The sequence below is a fragment of the Chenopodium album genome, chromosome 11 (genome assembly GCF_948465745.1).
Source record: "Chenopodium album chromosome 11, dcCheAlbu1.1, whole genome shotgun sequence".
Lineage (NCBI taxonomy): Eukaryota > Viridiplantae > Streptophyta > Magnoliopsida > Caryophyllales > Amaranthaceae > Chenopodium > Chenopodium album.
The window spans coordinates 42,077,234-42,099,083 of record NC_137844.1 but is presented as its reverse complement, the minus strand read 5'-3'; the positions used below and the strand labels follow the sequence as shown (position 1 = coordinate 42,099,083).

At 32.0% G+C, this 21,850-nt stretch overlaps 1 protein-coding gene across 1 annotated transcript; it reads left to right on the top strand.

Moving 5' to 3' along the window:
- Window positions 1-13,555: 13,555 nt before the first annotated feature.
- LOC145568900 (protein DELETION OF SUV3 SUPPRESSOR 1(I)-like) lies at window positions 13,556-17,297 on the top strand. Its single transcript, XM_081628281.1, has 3 exons — window positions 13,556-13,713; window positions 13,834-13,930; window positions 16,914-17,297. The coding sequence occupies exons 2-3, from the start codon at window positions 13,837-13,839 to the stop codon at window positions 17,045-17,047; spliced, it is 228 nt and encodes a 75-aa protein (XP_081484407.1). The 5' UTR covers window positions 13,556-13,713; window positions 13,834-13,836; the 3' UTR covers window positions 17,048-17,297.
- The last annotated feature ends 4,553 nt before the right edge of the window (window positions 17,298-21,850 follow it).

Below are 21,850 nucleotides of genomic sequence, written 5' to 3'. Positions count from 1 at the left end.
TCTTTACCAAACTCGTTAATCAAAATGTGAAAGATACTCATTATTGGGTTTGGTTTTTAGGGAGACACAATCTGGTGTTTACAAGGAAGTTTGCACTTTTCACTTTCTTTATTGATTTGTGTCGTTTACCATATAAAATTAAAAACCTATCTTTAGTCTTTAAAAACATAAACAACTAGTAAAAGGGTAAGAAAGGGCCGATCCGATGAGGAGCTTTTATAATTTCCAGAATCCAAAGGTTTGACTAATTCACTATTATACACTTTACATACATTAAAAACGAATATAAACATATTCACATAAGGGTTGAGAATCGGAGCAAATAGATGAAGACAATAAAAACAAATAATGACAAGCTAGCCGAAAAACTTCCACCGTGATAAAATTAAGCATTTAGCCGCAAATCTCCAATTAAATTAAATAAACGCGAATGGTAAAATAGATTAATTGTAGAAATTTAGATAGTTAATTTCCTTGTCCTTCCCTGTTTAATAATTAGTATTGAACTAGGGCAATACTAACTCTAAACTAGACTTTTCCATTGTAAATATAATCTCAACCTATAATAGCCAAATCAAGAAGCATTTGATATAGGACATCATTAATCCTAATTATACTAACACATAAGTAATTAATCCAATTCGATCGAATTACACTTCAACCTAAACTAAAACCATTCGCATACCTCGATTTAGATTAGTACTACTAATATTATGCAATCTAAACTAGGCCAAACCACATAATTAGCATTTAATTGTACTCCACACATAATAAGATAGAAAATTAAGCATGAAATTCAATTATAAACTGATTGAACAATGTAATTCGAATATTAAACCAAACTTGAATTTAGAAAATCAATAAAAAAAAAATTATACCACAAAGTACTTAAAATCAATCAAAACTTCAAGTTCATCAAAATGAAAATAATAGTACGAAATTAAGAAGAATAATACAAGGAGAGTATCACTTATGAATCTCATCGTCGTCTATCCAAAACCGGTGAACTCTTGCTCCAATCACTCCTCCGAATTGCCACTACTACCACTCTCAATCTCCCTTATAATTCACTCCGTATTTTCTGACTAAGCTTGCATGCTATAATACCCCATATTTTTATACGTATATTATTTTAAAATATTATTTTATGAAGTATTTAAATAATTTGAAATGAAATATTAATGGTATTTTAATCAGTTCAAAAGCTTTATTTTAATTAAAATCCATTTTATTTATTTATTTTAAATTAAAAAGGTTTATGTGATCACTAATTAAATTTGTATGTTTGATTGCTCGAATGATTTATTATGATTGATTGTGTTATAGTTTGAGAGTCATCACCAAGTATAAAAATATGTAAACAACGTAAAGTGAAAGAGATTATGCACCAAAACTCTAGCAGCGTATATACCTTGAGTATGAACATATAAGGGGAGTTATGGGGTTTTATATTTAACCATATCTTCTACTAGAAGTATAGGATGCTGTATTTTTCTTTTATATTTTATACGCGGGACATTCGTCACTTTCATGTAACGTTGGCCTACCCAATTAGCTCCCAGTGTAGTTTACCTCAATTCTTTACGGCGGGGAATTGGTGGGAAACTCGTTCGATGCGTAATCAAATTAAATAAGCAATTTATTTATCTATTTATTGGTTGGTTGTGTTGTATGTTGTATGCTTATAAACAGGTGCAACAAGGTAAGTTGTGTGCTGATAGGACGAAAGCATGTTAGTGTGTACCGTTTACGCTTATGTACTCAACATTGCTAATTGTGTGTTTGTATGTTTGTTTGGCCTTGTCTTATCTTGGTCTACGACGGCCCATTTTTAATGGCGGGTAGTGGGGATAAAGTAAAAAGAATCTTTTCAGGTGATGAAGCATATTCATGATGGGCATGAGTGAAGAGCGAATCCGGTTTAGTGCGGTTTATAATGAGACGATGTTTTTTTTCTTCTAAAAATTAACTTTCAATAAAGTTTAAAACCAGATTAAATTGTATTATATTAAAAATAACAATCGAGTGCTAACACATAATAGTTTGACCCTAAATAAAATAATAACCCTAAAACTAACCTACTAATCGTACACTACTATGTTGTATTTTGATTTTTAATCTTTCGATTTTTTTACTTTTTTTATTTTTGTACAATATAAAAATTATTTTAATTTATTTTAAAATTAAATAAATATTAAAATATTGTTTACTGGTTTATGGTTTGGTTTGGTTTATAATTTTTAAAAAACCAAAGCAAACCGTAATCCGTATTTACCAAAAAATCCAAATTCAAACCATAATTTTATAAACCGTAAACCAAACCAAACCACTAAATGCAATTTGGTTACGGTCCAGACCAAACTTCTATAAAACCCTACTCTGAACTATGGCTTTGGTGCACCCAGCACCCTGTACTTTGCGTAGTAGCCAAAATACCATAAACTAATGGCTTGGGTGCAAAGAGCACCTTTAGTGAATTTTCTGGCCACCATTCTCGCTAGAGCCGATGAAATAAATTTTTATTTTTCGATTTGTGTGCCGAAAAATATCCCGTAAAAGTTCTAGGGGTCATTTTGACTCTTAGGATCCAAATTGAGCTCAAAATAAGCAAAAAAAACTAGCATAAATGACTTAATTCGGCTTAAAAAACAATCTAACGCAAATCGAGATATTTTATAACACACTAAACGAATCACGTACGTTATTTTTATGCTTATTTTGAGCTCAATTTGGATCCTTAAGGGTTAAAATGACCCCCGAAATACTTACGGGGCATTTTTTGACACGCAAATCGAAAAATAAAAATTTAATTCACCAGCTCTGGCGAGAATGGTGGCGGGAAAATCACTAGAGGTGTGCTCTGCACCCAAGCCATTAGTTTGTGGCGTTTTGGCTACTACGCAAATTACCGAGTGCTGGGTGCACCCAAGGTATAGTTCAGAGTGTTAAGGCAAATTTTGCCTTAATTTTATAAATGGATGAATTTTATGAAATTGGGATTTGTTAGTGATTACTATACAATGTGTATACTATATAATCTTTTCTTTTTTAAAAAAAAATTCCAGTTAATTTTTTTTTGGGAATTATACAATTAATCTTAATTTTAAATGATTTATATAGTTAATTAGACTAATTCATTGTTAGGGATCTTGATTGGGGTTGTAATTCGAAAGAGTTCTTTGTTATTCCTAATGATATTTGTATATCAAATTATTACTTCATACTGTATGAAGTATTATTTAGAAAGGAAAATAGGAAAAAATCCAGGTACTCGTGTCCTGACCCGATAAAACCTGGTACCCGAAAGCCGAGTACGCGATTTTATCGGGTCGAGACACGCACCGTTTTTTCAACTACTCGAAGATCTGGGTACCCGCATTTCGGTTACCCGGATCTGAACACCCCTAGTCGTTAATAGCTGAGGTCGAGCCTAGCTACGTATATATGAAGTCACTACCAAAATGAACATTTACTATAACAAAAATGATATTTTCTAACTGAACATAGTTACAATAATTTTGTATTTCTCAATATTCAAATGTTTATTTTCATGTAGTATGATGTTCATTCTTATAAAATAAATGTTCATTTTCATGTCATTTGATGTTCATTCTTATAAAATAAATGTTCATTTTTTTTAATTAATACATATTTTTGTGTTTGTTCAGTTGTATAAAATGTTCTTTTTTATAGTAAAGGATGTTCAGTTGTATAAAATGTTCATTATTAAAAAATATATTGTTGATTTATTTAATTGGTATTAAATCATATATTTTGCGATCCAACTAAGCAATAATTGGACTGAGATTATGGACCAAAATAATCTGGTTTGGATGTTTTTATGATTGGACACGAAATGAAAGATTTTAAGGATACGAAACAAATGATTTAGGGTTTAAAGACACAAAATGATAGATAAAAAAAAAATCATTAAAAAAAACACTTTGGGTAAGGTTAGAAGTATGGTTAAGGCTTAAGGAAACTTTGCAAGAATCTTCAACTCTTTACCAAACTCGTCAATCAAAACGTGAAAGGTATTCCTCACTGGGTTTTGTTTTCGAGGAAACACAATTAGATGTCTACAGGTGTACAATAATTTACTTTAATTTGTGGCGGGAAGAAAAAAGAAAGCAATGTGGGTAACTTTTATAGTTTATGAGTAACTTTTAAAAGTTAGAGGGTAATTCTGTGTATAATGAAAGTAGCTAAATAAAATGGGTAGCTTTTGATTGTTTAAGGGTACTTTTGTGAGAATAAAAGTAACTAGGTAATAACAGTAACTTTTATGGGACTAAGGGTAACTTTTATGATAATATGGGTAACTTTTGGGAAAATTTGCCATATACTACCGCGTATAAATGTCACTTTAAAAATTACTATCGCAAATTAAAAATCTTGTGAATTACTATTGCACAAAATTTTATAAAAATTGATTTTACTAAGCTACCAGACTCAACTTTTAACTATTTATGACGTCATCTTTCCCCCTTAACCCACGTTTAACCCTTGGTTAAACATTTAAACGACCCAATAAAAAAAGAAAAATAAAGTCCCCCCTAACCCATTGTTACCCCAACTGACCCAACCCAAATTTCACTCTCATTTCTTCACTTTGACCCTCTGATCTTCAAACTGCATTAAAGAACACTCTTCAAAGTGATGAAACTTCTTATCTGATCAGCAACGAATATTTGACAAAGCTAAGTTGACCAAAAATTCGAGCAATGAAGGAAAAAGGAAGGACCACTGATGGAGGAGGACTGAATAGGATAGAATTTACAATTTGATTTAAAAATCCAAACCAAATCACATGTTATGCTTATTTGATAGATTAGTTAAAAGAAATATGCAAAACCCCTATTTTAATTGTAGGCGTCATTCAAAGCGCACCTATGTTAGCATGTTGCGAATATGCTTGGCACTCATAGGAAGTGGGAATTGACATACGATTAGGGACAAAGCAAAGTAGGGAGTCACCAACAAGGTTTTAAGAAACTTGTAAATCGTTCACGGATCATTTAAGGCAACCACGAATAAGGGACAACGAAAGACAACAACGATTGACCTGTGAAAGTTACACCCCATTAATAATCCATGAGATTACTAACTCCATATGGTTCGGAACCACGAAAGGAGGATCAGGGATGATGGTACGAAGTGAGTCATGGAGTCACATTCGCCCGTATTGGCCTCTACTCGATTCTTATAGTGAAAAGTATTTCCTGCGATCTCAATGGCATGAAAACAAAGATTCAATTGGCTCCAAACTAATATTAGGCTAAATTGGTTGAATGTTAATGCAACATATAATTCTAGAATATTGTGACCACTTCAATTAAACAACAAGATTAAAAAGGAACCTAAACCAGTCGTCCAAATTATCTAATTAGACATGATTTTCAATTACATAATCCCGTTAAACATGCAATATAGTGATCAACAATAAATAATAGAATAAACATCAACATTGGAAGCAATTTGACAATAATATCGTTAGTCAAATCAAAAATAATAAACCTAATCATGATATTAGCAACAAGAATAAAAATAAGAGTAATTAAGTGAATAAATTACTCACGTTCCGCATTTCCTTGAATTGCTACATCATGAATAAATTGTTAGTAACTTCAATAAATAATAAATCAAAAGTCGAGTTGATTTGGTCCAAACCCTCAGTCAATTCTACCTTTCACGCCTTGGTTTAAGGATGGAACCTCGGGTCAATTATGGACTTCTTGAAATGCTTAGGGGAAGTATTATGAGAGAATAGGTAGGCTAGTATTTAGGCTAAAGAGAGAGAGAGGAGAATGATTGTTGGTGTAGAGAGAAAGAGAATGATTTTTGGTGCCCTGAAACTGAGGAAATCAGCCTTGTATTTATAGAGAAAATATGAGGGGTGAAGCACGGAACCCTAGAAGTGAAGGTGCCGTAGAGAAAAGCCCAAAAAAAAACCCTGTCACGGAAAATATGCTGTGCCACGCTGTGGCGCGGCATTTATACCGTGACTCGGCAAATTCTAGTTTTTATGCGTTTTTAAAACTATGATAACTTTTGATTTGTAACTCGGAATAAGGCATATAATATATCATTGGAAAGATTATCAAGTCTAATTTTCAATACAATTAGAATCGGGTCAAAATATGACGTGGGGAAAACTAGGTCGTTGGGCTAATTCTCCCTAAGCCAAACAAAATTTATAAACACTCAACAAACCTAAATACAAGTATAGAGGTAAGTCAAGGGTCGAACCCAAAGGAACGGTAATGTCTAAGTGCTTCCAATTATGTGCCTAAGCTAGGTCGAAGACAAAGGGTAAAAGAGGACACTAACAACTACTAAGACAAAGAAATCAAACAAATAAAATGCTAGGGATTAGGATTCACTTATATTAGCAATGAACAAAGCAAATTGGTTTAGGAAGTTGACTAAGTCAAGCAATGTGAGGGAAGATCAATTATGCAACCAAAAGAGCATATCAAGCTATTCTCCTAGAGGTCCAACTAGCGTCAACTACGATAAACTCTAGCTAGGAAACATCACAAGACACCTCAATCGTGTAAATGCAAGCCACAAATCAATGGTCCGTATCAATGTGAACTTACAATGCAATCTAGTGTGAATAACTAGGGTGATCAAGCCTAAATCAAACACACACATGCACACAATCAATTAACCAATTTAATCACATCATCAACTCCATCAAAATCCCCAATCTACATCAATCCATTACATAATACAAGCTTCACCAAATCCCTAACCAAACAACTACTCTAGCAACATCATCAATTCAACAAACAACTAAAGTAATCAACAATCAACAATCAAAGAACCTACAATTAAAGAAGAACAATTACTCTAATCAAACATCAATCATCAAATCATCAAAATCTAATCAAAATCAAACAATCTAAACATGAATACTAAACAAAACAATAAATGAGATAGAGTTTAGAAATGCTCATTGATAATAGAGTAGATCTCCAATACAATTGTCACCATTGGATCTTCAATCTCTCAATCACCATTGAAATTCTTCACTTTCTCTCTCTAAAATCTACTCCTAAAACTAACCCCTAAATCTAGAGAGAGAAGCTCTCAACTAAGCTAAGAATATGATCTAATTCTATTATTACTTGTTACCCCAAAAATAGAAGGAAATAACTATATATACAAAGGAGAAGGTCGGTTTTGATGCCCAAGAATAGACCCACGTAGGTGCGGGCGCTCGAAGGAGAGAGAATGGTGCGCACGGGAGCACACCCAGGCATGTGCGCCCGCACACACCTGATGTGCGGCCGCACACGACAGATGTGCGGCCGCACACTCCTCTTGTGCGCCCGCACAACCCTGGGTCTTTCCCCCTTCTTCTCTTCGTCCTAGCTCAAGCAGTGCACACATCCTAGGTGATGATGATGGAGGACAAAGTAGGCAGAAACTTTCTTGAATTTCTTGAAAAGTATAAGCCATGAGGAAGGCATATACAAAGCCTTGAAGCTTGCCCCTTGGATCCACCTTTGACTTGAAGCTTCTTGCACAAGCTTTAGGCATGAAAACAATGAAAGATCATGGAGAGGAAGCTCGGGAATCCTTGGACAATCAATCATAACCTACAAACAAAGGAGAAAAAGCAAATAAAAGGGAAAAATAACAAATAAACTAGAAAAAGCACAAAATAGAGAAACTAACTACAAAAAGCATAAAATGAAGAAAACAAGAATAAAACTAAGGAAAACTAAAGAAAGGAGAGATAAAATGAAATAAAAATCATCCAAAAAGGAACCAAATGAGTGCCAAAAATGTCACTCATCAAAATATTTTGTATATTTTAAGATATGGCCATTTTAGTGAAAGGGTGTCGGTTTTGGGCCGAGTTTAGTATTTCGCTTATATCTTCTTCGTTTTAAGTCAGAATTGGGCTTATGATGTATCCTTAGAAAGAATATTGAAAGGTTTATCCAACCAAATAATATTTGGATCAAAACTATAGGGCCACAAAATTAATTAGCTCGGTTTTGTGATGTGGACACGAAAAGTGGAAAATAAGCCGTGGTTTGGGGAAATGGGCTAAGAATTGGGTTGGTTTATGAGATGTATTGGGATTGAATATAGATCTTATAACTCCAAAGATGAAAATACTCAACCCGACCAATAATGGAGGTGAAAGGTTGTTCATCATCGGGTTTGATTTTGGGGAGACATTTTTAGGTGTCTACATTAATCAACCAAGATCGTAATCCATAAACCCTAAATGCAAAATCCCTAATATTCGAAAATTGAAAAATAAAACCAATTTATGAGAAGCAAATTAAGGGTTTGTTCACTTCAGCTTAATTTCAATTTAGTTCAGTTCAGTTCAGTTCAGCTCCAATTAGTTCAGTTCAGCTCCAATCAGTTCAGTTCAGTTTAATTTAGTTCAGCTCTTAATTTCCTTCTCTCATAAAATATTCATTTCAATTCAGTTCAGTTTAGTTCAGCTCCAATCAGTTCAGTTGAGTTCAGTTCAACTCAGTTTAGTAAATGTAAACAGGCCCTAAATGTTTACTTGAAGCAATTAGAAGATAGATGGGAAGAATTAGTGTGAAATTTGGAGTGTGAAGCTTGGAAGGTTTTTAGCAATGGTGAAAGAGAAGATTGATGAGAGAAAGAAAGGAAAGGGGGGTTTTAGTTAAGTTAGTTAGTTGGGATAACCATGAGTTAGGGGGATTTTATTTATTTATTTATTTTAAGTCGTTCAAGTGGTTAACTAAGGGTTAAACGTGGGTTAAGGGGAAAAAATAATGTCATAAATGGTGTAAAGTGGATTTTGGTAGTAAAATCAAAATTTAAAAATTATTTACAGTTGTAATTCACAAGATTTTTAATTTGCGTTTGTAATTTTCAAAATAACATTAATACGCGGTAATAATTGGCTAATTTTCCTAACTTTTGATATACAATAATTGAATGTACATAAATTTACCACGTACTACTCCCTCCGTTTCGCATTAGTTGCAACATTTTCTATTTTTGGCTGTTTCATATTAGTTGCAACACTACTATATTTGGAAAGAACCCACCATTATTTTATAATTTCTCTCTCCCACTAACCCTACTTTCACAAATATTTTATTACTAGATGAAAGCCCGTGCGATGCACGATTTTTCATATATAAATCTCAAGAATAGATATTTTGCTATAGACTCTAAGTTTTTTTCTTATTATTATTTTGCATAAAAAAAATTAAGTTTTTTTTTATTTATTTTACTATTTAATAATTTCAAAAAAAAAAAAAAACACATGATAATCTAATTAAAATGTTATTTCCCATTAAAAAAGTATGTTTTTTTAAATGTAATTTATAATGAGGCTTTATTTATTGTTGTTTTGTATTTTATTCATTTTTGTTAGCTATATGACAATAATATGCTACCTTTCAAAAAAAAATGTAAATATGATATTTCATTGATTACATATTAAGATAAAATTTTTAATGTAAAAAGATAATATTTTTTATTTAAAATAATTTAAATCCTAAATCATTAGTCGTTGTTTTTTACTCTTGAAATTAAACTCTCAAATCTACATACCATTAATTTTATATGATAATTTTTATTTTTTAATAATTGTTGTGATTAGATCATACTAATAATATTTTTGATAATTTGCTATTGTTTTTTAAGGATAATTTTATTAATTTTATGGAATTTATTCCCCTAATAAATATTTTGATAACTATTTATCTTCTATTTCGATAGAATATGTTCACACCCATATCTCTTCTATCTAATAAAAGCGGATAAATAGAACATGTTAGAAAAAATAAAATTTATAAAAATTAATCTTTATAGTCTTACAAAATAAATTAATATATTTACCAAGAAGTGAATAATTGTTGTGAAATTGATCTAAAAATTGTAATTGTACAAAATCAAATCTATGCATTGGAATATTTTCATCTTAATCACCTTGTAACTAAAAATAAAAAATTATATTAATTTAATGACTTGATAAAGCTACCTAAATCAAAAAAAATTCGTTTTAATCATAAAATTAATTAATAAAAACTAAAAAGGTTTATTAAAAATTTTAATAAATGTAAACGATTTATAAAGATATAATACCTCTATGAAGTATATAAAAACTACATAATGGATGATAATTTTGAAGCTTGAATATCCTTCCGCACTATGAAACTTGTTATCTTGATCATGAAATTAAGTTTGCAATATAAATAGATTTTTAAATGGTTAATTAGTATATTATTTTTAAAATAAAATAGCTAATATTTTTAGAAAAATTAGATAGATACCTTTAATGTTTTAAGTGTTTTGTTGGTAAAATCTTTATCATCTTCATTATCAGATTCATGACAAGACCGTTTTCCATTAACATTAATTTAATTCATAATACATACACCATCGATTAACCACATAATACATAAAATAAGTAATAATTGGTTTCTTTTCATAGTTGAAGATCAAACCTACATGGCTTTACAATACCCTTTGCTTGACCCATATGGTGAGAATGTCCGACAACATCAACAACAACGATTTTTCAATCATTTTTGCTCGAATTTAATTATCTGATTAAATTAGATATGCATGTAAAAACAAAATTCAATAAACAAAACATAAAATTATAATCATTAATTATCCCAAATAAACACAATGTAAGAATTAGTCACAAATATACATTTAAACATGGATTTTAAAAATTAAGCTAAGAATTACCCAACCATTGATGACCTAATAAAACTGACACAAAATTACTGATAGAATATTTTTTGTATTAATACGAAATTTTGTTGGTGTTGTATGATGTGTCAATTTGTAATGGTAAATATCACAAATTTTAATTTAATTATAATTAAGGAATAATTATTATTCCTTATCATAAACACTATTAAAATTTATCTTATAATGGTAGATATATAAATCCTATATCTAAAGATGATTTTTTAAAAGATAATTTCTAGTTTTTTAAATAAATTAACCCCCTAATAAATCACTATTCGTTGTTTTTACTTACGTGTCAAAATTTTTAAATCTCATTCTCACTTTTGTTTAGATGGCAAGTGAATTTTTTAATTCTAAAAAAAAAAAATCTAATTTTTAATTGGTCGAAAATATACCTTTTCTTATGTGGCGCGCCGAATGCTCCTGAAAAATGCCTACTTTATTTATATATTTGTGCTCAGGCGATGCCTAGATGGTTGATAAAATCTTAAGATAACATTTTTACATGAATATGATATCATATGGCTTATATTAGTGCACTTTTTGTAGTTTTGTTTGTAAATAGATATCTGTATAATTATTGACTTGAAATTATTTTTATTGAACTTATTACTGGTTAAAACTTATTTTTACTAATTCTCTTATTTTTTAAAAAAAATATTAAATAACAATGCGTTTTATATGCGGCTAGCCACACCATTTGGTCGGACAAAGTAACTCCTATAAAAATGACCGAGTAATCCCTATAATAGTAAGTGAGTAAGCTCTAACATTGACTAAGTAAACCCTATCTATAATATTAATTGAGTAACCACTATAACACTTATCAAATAACCCTTATAGCACTAACGAATTAACTCTTGTAATAGTTGGTGACATGGTCTGACCAGCTACGTATAAAAGTTTGCGATTAAATATATTTTAAACGAAAAATTGCAAAGAATAATCCCACCTTTGTCACTTTTGCTCAAAATAATCCCACCTTTGAATAATCTAGAAATAATCCCACCTTTGCCCCCCATCTGCTTAAAATAGTCCTTTAACCGGTTTGTTAATTTGATAACCTGTAAAACAAGGTGACTTGTCATGTGTCATCATCTTATTGATTCAATTTTAATTTTTTGTATAATAATTAAAAAATAATTAAAACACAATAAAAAAACAAAAATATGCAGACCCCTCCCTTCCTGTTCCCCTTTCGGCCTTCCCTCTTCCCAATCCCCCACCAGAACGGAGCCAGCCCACCCATGACTACCCTTGCCGGAGCAGCCTCACCCCCGCCCCTCTCTTTTACCGCCGCGCGAACAAATAGAAGCATAACCCTTTCATTATCAAGCCTTTTTCTTTCATTATCAATCTTCAATTTTTCCAATTCTCTTTCCTTTTTGCTGTTGAATTTTATCCATTTGTTTTCTAATTCCAATGCTAGAACGTGAAACTTCAATTCTTGTTCTTCCAATTTAACCAAATGGGTTTTCATTTATGCTTCTTCCCATGAATTTTTACTCCTATCTTGCAACATACCCATCATTTCTCCATTTAATTGTTGCAATATGCTTGTGAGATGTTATGGGGAGAAGTTTTAGGGTTTAGAGAATGATTTGATGTTGTTGTTGCTGTAGATAAGGGTGGTGGCTGGCTGTGGAGAGGTGGATTGGCGAAAGGGAAGGTGTAGTGAGTGATATGACTTCTGTTGAATTGGTGCGGTGTGTGAGTAAAGGGGTTTCGGGGCTGGGATTGAGTTGGGAGGGAGGTCTGCCGGTTCGGGTAGAGTGGGGTCAGGTGGTGGTGTGGTAGTTGTGATGAGGTGGTGGTTATGGTTTGGCGGTGGATATAGAGAGGTGGTGGTCATAGTAGGCTGCCATGGAAGGTGGGAGGAGAGAGATGTAAAGATAAAATATTAAAAAAAAATTAACCTGATAAACAAGTTGTAGGTAAACGGGATTGTTTTGTGCAGATAGGAGGGAAATGTGGGATTATTCCTAGATTATTCAAAAGTGGGATTATTTTGAGCAGAAGTCACAAAGGTGGGATTATTATTTTCAATTTTTACTATTTTAAATGAATCTTATTTTAAAGAACTTTTTAAAACGAATTTGATGACGGAAATAGTACATACTAAGCTATAAGATATTTATTAAAAGTTATAATTAATTTTGTATATATGAAATATTAGAATTCTATCGATAATAAAACACTATACAACAATTTATCTTAAAAAATTTATCCAAAATTCGCTTACTTAACATCATATGTGTCACAATAATACTTATTTTTCGCCTACGTGACACGACACTTGGCGAAAAACTGGAATTTCAAGTGTCGCTATCTCGTAGTTTGGCTGCGAGACCGACTTTATATACTTCCTCCCTTTTTCTTTTATAGCACCATATGAACTTTTACACTATTCACTTAATTTTCTTTGACCATCTTTTGTGATTTATCCATTTGGAAAAACATAGTCATGTGGGATCTAGTTACATTCGTCTCGAAATTTACTTTTCAAATATTAATTTTTTATAATTTTTATAAAAGTATAATTAAAGATATTAATAGTCAAGTAATGCATTGGCAAGCGTAAAACCCTTTATGGTGCAATAAAAAAAGAACGGAGAAAGTATTAGTGATCTAATATGATATTAGATTTCTCTTTCCTACCAATTCCACCGACACTACTCTTTTTTTTATTTTTTATTATTATTATTTCTATCTCTTAAACTATGAGCCAAATTTATTGTTACAACTAATGCGTAACCGAGGGAATATACAATGCATAACGAGAAGGTAAAAAGAAAGTATAGCGATTACGAAACACAAGGAGTTTCTTGTTTTCCAAAAATCCAAGCTCTATTATTCCTCTCTCGGTCTATCGTCAAGTACTTGTTTCTAGTTCCCTGTAGAAATTAAACAACATTTTGCGTCTCTACTTCATACTCTACTAATATTTTCTCTCTCCTCTGCCCAAATCTTCACCTCATCCCTAATTTGTTTCTGGTGAGTAATTTAGCCGCTTAATTTCTTTTTCAGCCTCAATTTCTCTTATTGATTGAATATTGATTCCAGTTTTCGTAAAATTAGGGTTTCATACAGTGTAATTGTAATGGTACATTTTAGGTAATGGCGACTAACGAGGCTAAACCAGCTACTGAAGAAGCTAAGATGGATCTGTTTGAAGATGATGATGAATTCGAGGAGTTCGAAATCGATCTCGGTAATAATTTCGAAACAATTGTCTTCTTTATTTTTTTTAATTTTAAAATTACATTTTTGCTATATTTTGATGCTATTGAATTGTGGATTTTTTTGATACAATTTAGCCAATTATTAATTTACTAGGTTTTGATTTATGCTGATTTTTCTAAGTTATTGGATTTTAGGGTTTATAGCTGTTTCTTTGATCCTGACTCAGTATATGCATGTTTCTTAATTTCAATTAGATGGAAAATCTCTGTTGACTCTGCCCATTCATAATTGAAATGTTCAATTTTTAACTTAAAAGTACTCGATTCCAGATGCTCAATTTGTTCGAAGTGGAATATTGTTAATACCCTCTATTTCACTAATTATTGTGATTTTTAAAACATTGCATTCAGTTTGAATTGTGCAACACCCTTTATTATGTATGATTCAACTAGTTTGATACCTTGGAGATTTAAAGAGTGGTGATCACCTTGTTTAGATTGATCACAAACTCCATTCCTGTTGTTATTGGAGGACGGATGCATCATTTTTTCTATTGATTATTTGACCTATGCATCTAGAATCTTAAGCTACTTTATTGTTTAAAAAGAAGTTATAAAAATGATTTGGCTGATAGTTGAAAAGGCAACTGTTGAAAGGAGAGAAGTTGTCCAAAAGATATGAGGATTTCCTTCTAGTTTGCAAGAAGATGGTTGCGCTGAGTAGTTAAATGAAAGCGTAATTCTTAGAACTTAATACCTTATACGCATGTGAAATGTACTTATACAGACATAGTTTGTGTAATGATCTGATTGAGAAACTAATGGCCTTAATTTGTGGATTATGGCTTGTCGTATTAGTTAGTAATAGTGAGTTGTCTGGGATCCGATTCTCCAAGTTATCCAAATAGACGATCATTTTGTGCTGATCCAGTCCAAACTAGGTGCAACTTCGAAGAAGCATCGAGGAATAAGACGTTTAGAAACTCTATTCTAGACATATTTAATAGACCAATTTTCTAGAGTAGTGCAAGTTAATTGAATGTTTCAGATCAAATGGGGAAGCATTAGATTTGACAATTGCAGGTTCAAATTGGCAAATTAAGAGTTGGGATTTCTCCGGCTTGTATAAGGAGAGTATACCGCATAGTATATTAGCTATTTCCACAACAAACGGCCTTGGATATGTTGTGGTAGGTTGGCGACCCCCTCTCATGCTCTTTTCTTTGGGAGAGATTATATGTTGATCCCTTAAATAGGATGCAAACCTAAAAGCATACTTGAGGGTTTTGAAACTAAGTCACTCTACTCTAGCCATTGTATGATCACTTGTAGACCTGTCCGACAAACCATTATCTACGAGAAGTGCTTGTCAATCGCAGGCTAAGTTGGGAAGGATTTGGAATATAAGGGTTTTGTGTTGGTTGTCTATAGGGTGTATTAGTATTCCAGCTAGTTTCGACTTTCTACCACTGGTGGTTTTAAGATATAATCGGCTGGGTACCTCTCTTTACATCTAAAGATGTAGCTAGAAGTTCTGCAGGGTGAAAATACAGTAAGTAATAATAGCCCATTTTGCCCTTTTCTCTGTTTTTTTTTTACCATAATATCCTAATTTTCTGTAGACAGTTGCAGTGATTAATTGTTAAATTGTCATGAGCTCTCTCTACAATAATTAATGATGATGCTGTTTACACCTTGTGGCTACTGGGAATTGAGAAATGTGTCCCTGCTGACCTTGCCATAGAAAGTATTTTTGAGCAGCCTTCCATTGAAAAAGATTATTTTTTAAAAAATTTTAATACCTTTTTTAGGGAGCCCATTAGGATAGTTTGTTATGTTGAAGTCTTCTGTCAACCTAAAGAGAGAAAGAAATATAAGAGAAGTGTTATAATTAAAGGTGCATTACCAAATTTGACTTGAGACCGGGAGTCGTTGGCCTTGTGATTCAGAGAATTACCTCTGGCCTTGCATTCTGTGTGTCTTCTCGCACCCTTCAGTTCGTCTTCCTTACTTTCTTGCTTTGTTGTTTGGATGATTTAATGTTCCCCCATCCTTATGTTTTGCATTATTTTTATAAGACTGTTCTGTTTCCTCTTTTCTCAATTCCTTCATTTTTTTTGTTTATTTAAAACTTAATTTGTGGTGTCTTGCATCTGTTGATGCACATCTCTCCACCTTGCTTCATCAACTGAGCTCTTGATACCATTGGCTTTATGGTGCAACTCATATCTTCAAAACTTAAGTTCTTTCTATTTTTTTTACGGATGCAGTAAACATGTGAGGTAGTGTCTTTCATAAAGGAACCTTTCATAACAAGTATGTCACTAAGAATTATTAGTAGCTTTTATTTATCACAGCATAGAGCATACCATATCTTCTGAGTAGTATATATTTAATGTTTTCCAAGATTATGATCCAATAGTCAGAACTGGACCTGTTTCAGACTCATATCCTGAAGAAGTTTTATCATGGCTTTGGTTTTTAAGAATCTCCAATCAAAATTTTATCATCCACTCAAGAGAATTTCGTTCTAGTTTATGGACCTTGTATAGAAATTTAAGAAAGTATACATATTAGCAAAATGGTTCGATAATTGGGTGAGTGGGAATATGTATGTTGGATGATTATAAAATTAATGTAGTACCAGGAAGCTAGGTGTGCATCCATCACCAAAACGCCTGAGTCTATTTTACATGCTTTGTAGCTTTTAGGACCTGATAGAACTTGATTTTGCAATGCAATGATGGATTCACTAATATTCGTCATTTATATGTAACACATGCATTATTTTTACCGTTAATCCGTTATCTTTAGAGTACATGTTTATATGCTGGTGCTGAGGCCACACAGAATTGGTAATTTGTTATTGGTGTTATTAAGAGATAATTAGTACTGCTGCAGCTGAGTTAGACATTTCAGCAAGTAGAAGAGTGAGCTTTGCATTTGACCTGTGGATTTTATACTCACTTTTCTTTCACAATTATTGCCTTATATTCTTATGTATTACTGCAGAGTGGGATAGCAAGGAAGAAGGCAAGGAGGTGACACAGCAGTGGGAAGACGATTGGGATGATGATGATGTCAACGATGACTTCTCTCTGCAACTTAGGAGGGAGCTTGAGAGTAATGTTGCTGAAAAGAAATGAATCAGTTGATGATGGCTGTTGGTTATTTCAATCCATGTATCATCTTTTTCGAAATTCAAGTTGAGGTGCCTTTTATCCCTGTGGTAGTTTTCAAATTACCTTAAGCTTTTATTATGGGCAATGTGGAATTCTGTTAATGAAATTGGAGCAACAGAAGATAGTTGATCATGATAATCTTGTAGTTTAGGAACACAAGCATGTAAACATCTATGGACCCTGTGATTAGTTGAACCAGTTTTCTTCACATATCTTTCGGCAGTGTTTGGCTAGGCGTTTAGCTTTTGCGTTTCAATTTTGATCCTCGACCATATGTTTCCAAAAATATTGGCTTCGTTTTTTGAATTGCACTATTTTGGACTTTTCACTCTTCACACTTTTTTTTTTTTGGTAACAACCATTCACACATTCCTTGTTAACCATCTTTAAACCTGTGTTTTCCAAATATCAAATTTTAATTTATGCTTTCCAAATATGAAATTCTATTTTTTAATTTTATAGCAAAGTGTTTGGTCAATTGACCAGATTGGTAAATAAAAAAGACCCTTAGCAGCAAATTGGTAAATAAATTAACTCTGGCGACAATTTGCCAATTTGGTAAAAAAAGGCTAATCTTAAGAGACAATTTGGTAAATAAAATAATCTCAGGCGACAATTAACCCAAAAAATACAAAGTTTTCGACAAGTAACTCGCGAATATTTAATTTAGTTTGTTATTCGTGGTTTTTTTTTTTTTTTTTTTTTTTTTTTTATGGAAATAACAATTTCAAGAAAAAAAAATGTTAAGTATCAATTTTCATTTAAGTTTCATACCCTACCAACCCTTTTTATGAATATAACAATTTCGAGAAGAAAAAAATGTTAAGCATCAATTTTCATTTAAGTTTGATACCCCTTGTTAACGAATTTTTTTAAAAAAGAGGTTAGAAATAAATTTGGTATTGGGATTTAACAAAATATAAAAGGGGTGACATATTAATTCAAAATTTTAAATGGGAAAAATAAATTTAAAAACACAAACAAATTAAATTAGGATTTTTGAAGTTTTTGTCGGAAAAGAAAATAAGATTTTTTGGTCTAAATGTTGCCGAAATGTATTATTTTTACCAAATTGTTGCATATAGTTAGTTTTTTTTTTTATCAAATTGTTTTTTTTACCAAATTATCGTCAGGGGTCTTTTTTATTTACCAATATGGTCAATTGACCCAAAGTGTTTGCTTCTATTTTCAAGGTGAGACTTTAAAATTTTGACCTCAAATTCTCATAAATCCCTACCTTATAAAAAGTAGAAGATAAATCTTAGGAATAATGTGCTACCAACTATACCCTAAAAAATATGTACAAAAATATGCATTTACTTTTTTACCCTCATTAATAATGTTTACTCTCGTTAATATATTTAATGTTTTTTTTTTCCAATAAACATATCATCAATTAATTCAAAGTTTTTTTTTTCCTAAAAAAACCCTTTTAATACCCTTTTTTTAATAAAAAAAATAAATAAATTATACTTCATATATTATTATTACTATTATTTAAAAAAAAAAAAATTGTATGTCCGAAGAGATTGTTAATCACTACCTTATAAAATATAGAAGATAAATCTTAGGAATACTTTGCTACCAACTATACCTTCAAAAATATGTACAAAAATATGTATTTACTTTTTTACCCTTGTTAATATGTTTACTCTCATTAATTTATTTAATTTTTTTTTCATTAAACTTGTCATCAATTAATTCAATTTTTTTTTTTAACAAAAAAAACTTGTAATGCCTTTTTTGTTTTTTTTTAATAAAAAAATTATACTTCATATGTTATTATTATTATTTAAAAAGAAAAAATATATATATATATACGAGGAGACTGTTTATTTTTACTCCATTGGAGTTGCTCTTCTTATTTACAATCTTATCGTCCTTTAATTGCAACTATTGTTAAGGTTTATTAGCTTTTGAATTGTACATTGTTCCTGTTAAAAATAAAAATAAAAAAAAATAAATAAATAAAAAAAATAAAAAATTGTACATTGTTTGATGACACATAAACAACGTTATGAAATTTGAATGGGATTCATATGAAATAGTGATATTTGAGCCGATATTATCAAGAGGTATAAAGAACTTTAAAATCCTAAAATCAAGGAAAATCGATGATAGAAAAAAAATGGTATTAATTAGTATTATGGAGAGAATTTAAGAGGAAATATATAACTAAGTGATTATTGCTTTAGATATAGATATAGATATAGATATTAGATGGTCGTAGAACATTAAAGAACTTACATTTTTAAGTTTTTAACTATAACGAACATTTCACATTAATACTCTGTATGACCAAAGCTCACAAAAAAATTATTTGAAGAAAAATACGCTAGGTATTATTGAATTATGCAAATCAATTAAGAGTTCTAAACTAACAATAGCTTAAGATATGAAGGGATGCAAATCAATTAAATATTACTTAATAATAATTTTGAAATAACACTGTTTGAGGGTTTTAACAATAATTTTTATAAAAGATTTTAGTGGCTTTTTTTATAATTCTAAGCCACCACATAGGCATATAAACCAAATAATAAGTATTAAAACTACCGGGTGTATCTCCCAAACCAAACGTGTAAATACACGTCAACACAACTTCTCTGCAAGATCTAGCCTTCGCGCGTAGGCCACCCTATTATATTCAAAAACCAAAATACATAGTTACTGCACTTCGAATACTATTGGGTCATCTCATTGTTTAGTTTTATCAAACTAGATTAGTAATAGTGCAATGATGTTTAGTGTGAATACTTTAAGCAAAATATCATCCTATTAATTTGCATACTAATTAGTTTACGTACTGGACTTTCTATATTTAAAGACTAGGGAGAACTATGTATCATTTTCCATGAAAACATTTAACATCAAATCAAACGGGGCCTAAAAGAAAAAGCTGCTCATGCCTCTTGCCGAGTACATCTGAACGTCTATAAAGTAAGAACAGAGCATGAAGACTATTACTACATACCCAAATCAACTGCGACATTGGTTGATGGAGCATTGCATTGCTTCCTGCTCTGCGGCTCTGCCAACAGTCGAGACAACTCTAGGTGACAGCTTGATGACAGTGCAGGGTCGACAAAACAGAACTGAAAGGCTTTCGTCTGCAACTTTCAATGTGGGAAAAACATGCTCATACTTGTACTATTGTACCTAACACAAATCAACTGCGATATTGGTTGATGGAGCATTGCATTGCTTCCTGCTCTGCCTACAGTCGAGACAACTCTAGGTGACAGCTTGATGACAGTGCAGGGTCGACAAACCGGGCAGAATGGTGATTTGGTGAGCCAAACATCAACACACTGAACATGAAAGTAGTGGTGACAATTAGGCAGACTTCTGCTGTAATCAATCACCAAGCTTGAAACTGTCGAAACAAACAGCACAATCAAGAATTGCATTTTCTTAAGGGCTTGAAGAGTCATGCATGTGCCCTTTATAATATGGACATCCTCAGCCCCAAAACCTCTGCTAAATACTATGCCAACAATACAAATTGGAAAATTTAACAACAACAAATCAACTTTTGTCCCATTCTCCCAAAATAGACCGACCTTTAAATCTTCCCAAAATAAACAGAAGTCTGCATTTTTTTCTCCCAAAATGAACCTAAATGCCCAGTAACCTGTACAACCAGTCATTTTTTTTTTATTTTCCTCTAATTATCTTTTTTTTTTTCAAAAAACCTTTAATTATTTTTTTATATTAACAAATTATTAAAAAAAATACAAATAATAAAAAAAAGACCACTCTCCCCTCACCCCATTGCCAGCCACCCCCTCCTCCACCTCTCCGGCCACCACTCTCCCTCCCCCTTCACGGCTTCACCTCCCATTTTCGACCATCTTCCGGCCACCACTCCCCCTCCCCCTTCCACTGCGTTTTCCAACCACACCTCGCTCTCCATGAAACCCCCAAACTGACAATCCCTAAATCGATAAAAATGAGAAATTGATGTAAAAAGAAAGAACAATTGGAAGATTGAAATATTAAGGGTTTCAGTGGGGTGGGTTTCGGATCTTGGTGGTGGTGAGAGTGAGGATGGATATGGCAGGTTTCGGATAGTGGGTTTTTGGATCTTGGTGTTAGTGGGGTGGGTTGGTATGCTGGTTTTGGTGGTTAGTATGGTATTTTCCGTGGGTTGGTGTGGTGGTTTCGGTATTTTGGTGGTTGGTATGGTGTTTTAGCTGGGTTGGTATGGTGGTTTTGGTATTTTTGGTGGGTTGGTATGGTGGTTTCGTTGGTTGGTAGGGTGATTTCTTTGGTTGATAGATGGTTTCTATGGTGGCTGTTGCTGGTAGTGTACATAGGTGGTGGTGTAGTGGGTGGAAGTGATGGTGGTGAAGTTAAGGGGGTGGCTGATTGGGAAGGGGGCTGACAATAGTGGGAAAGGGTGGTTTTGGGTTTTTTCAATTTTATTTTATTTTTTTTTTCTTTGTAAAAATTATCAAAATTAGAAAAAAAAAAATCTTGACCAATGATTTAATGACAAGTGGATCTTTACCTGGTATAATAGGTAGGGTAACCTACTTGGTTTATTTTGGGAGAAAAATGCAAACTTTTATTTATTTTGGGAAGATTTAAAGGTTGGTTCATTTTGGGAAAATGAGGCAAAAGTTGGTTTGTTGTTAAATTTTCCATACAAATTTGAATTATCTCTAGGAAGCCCCAGTTAATCTCTAGGATAAACAAAATTTGTTTATCACATGCCATTTTGGTAAATAAATCAACAACTTTATCTAGTCAACATTACTATGG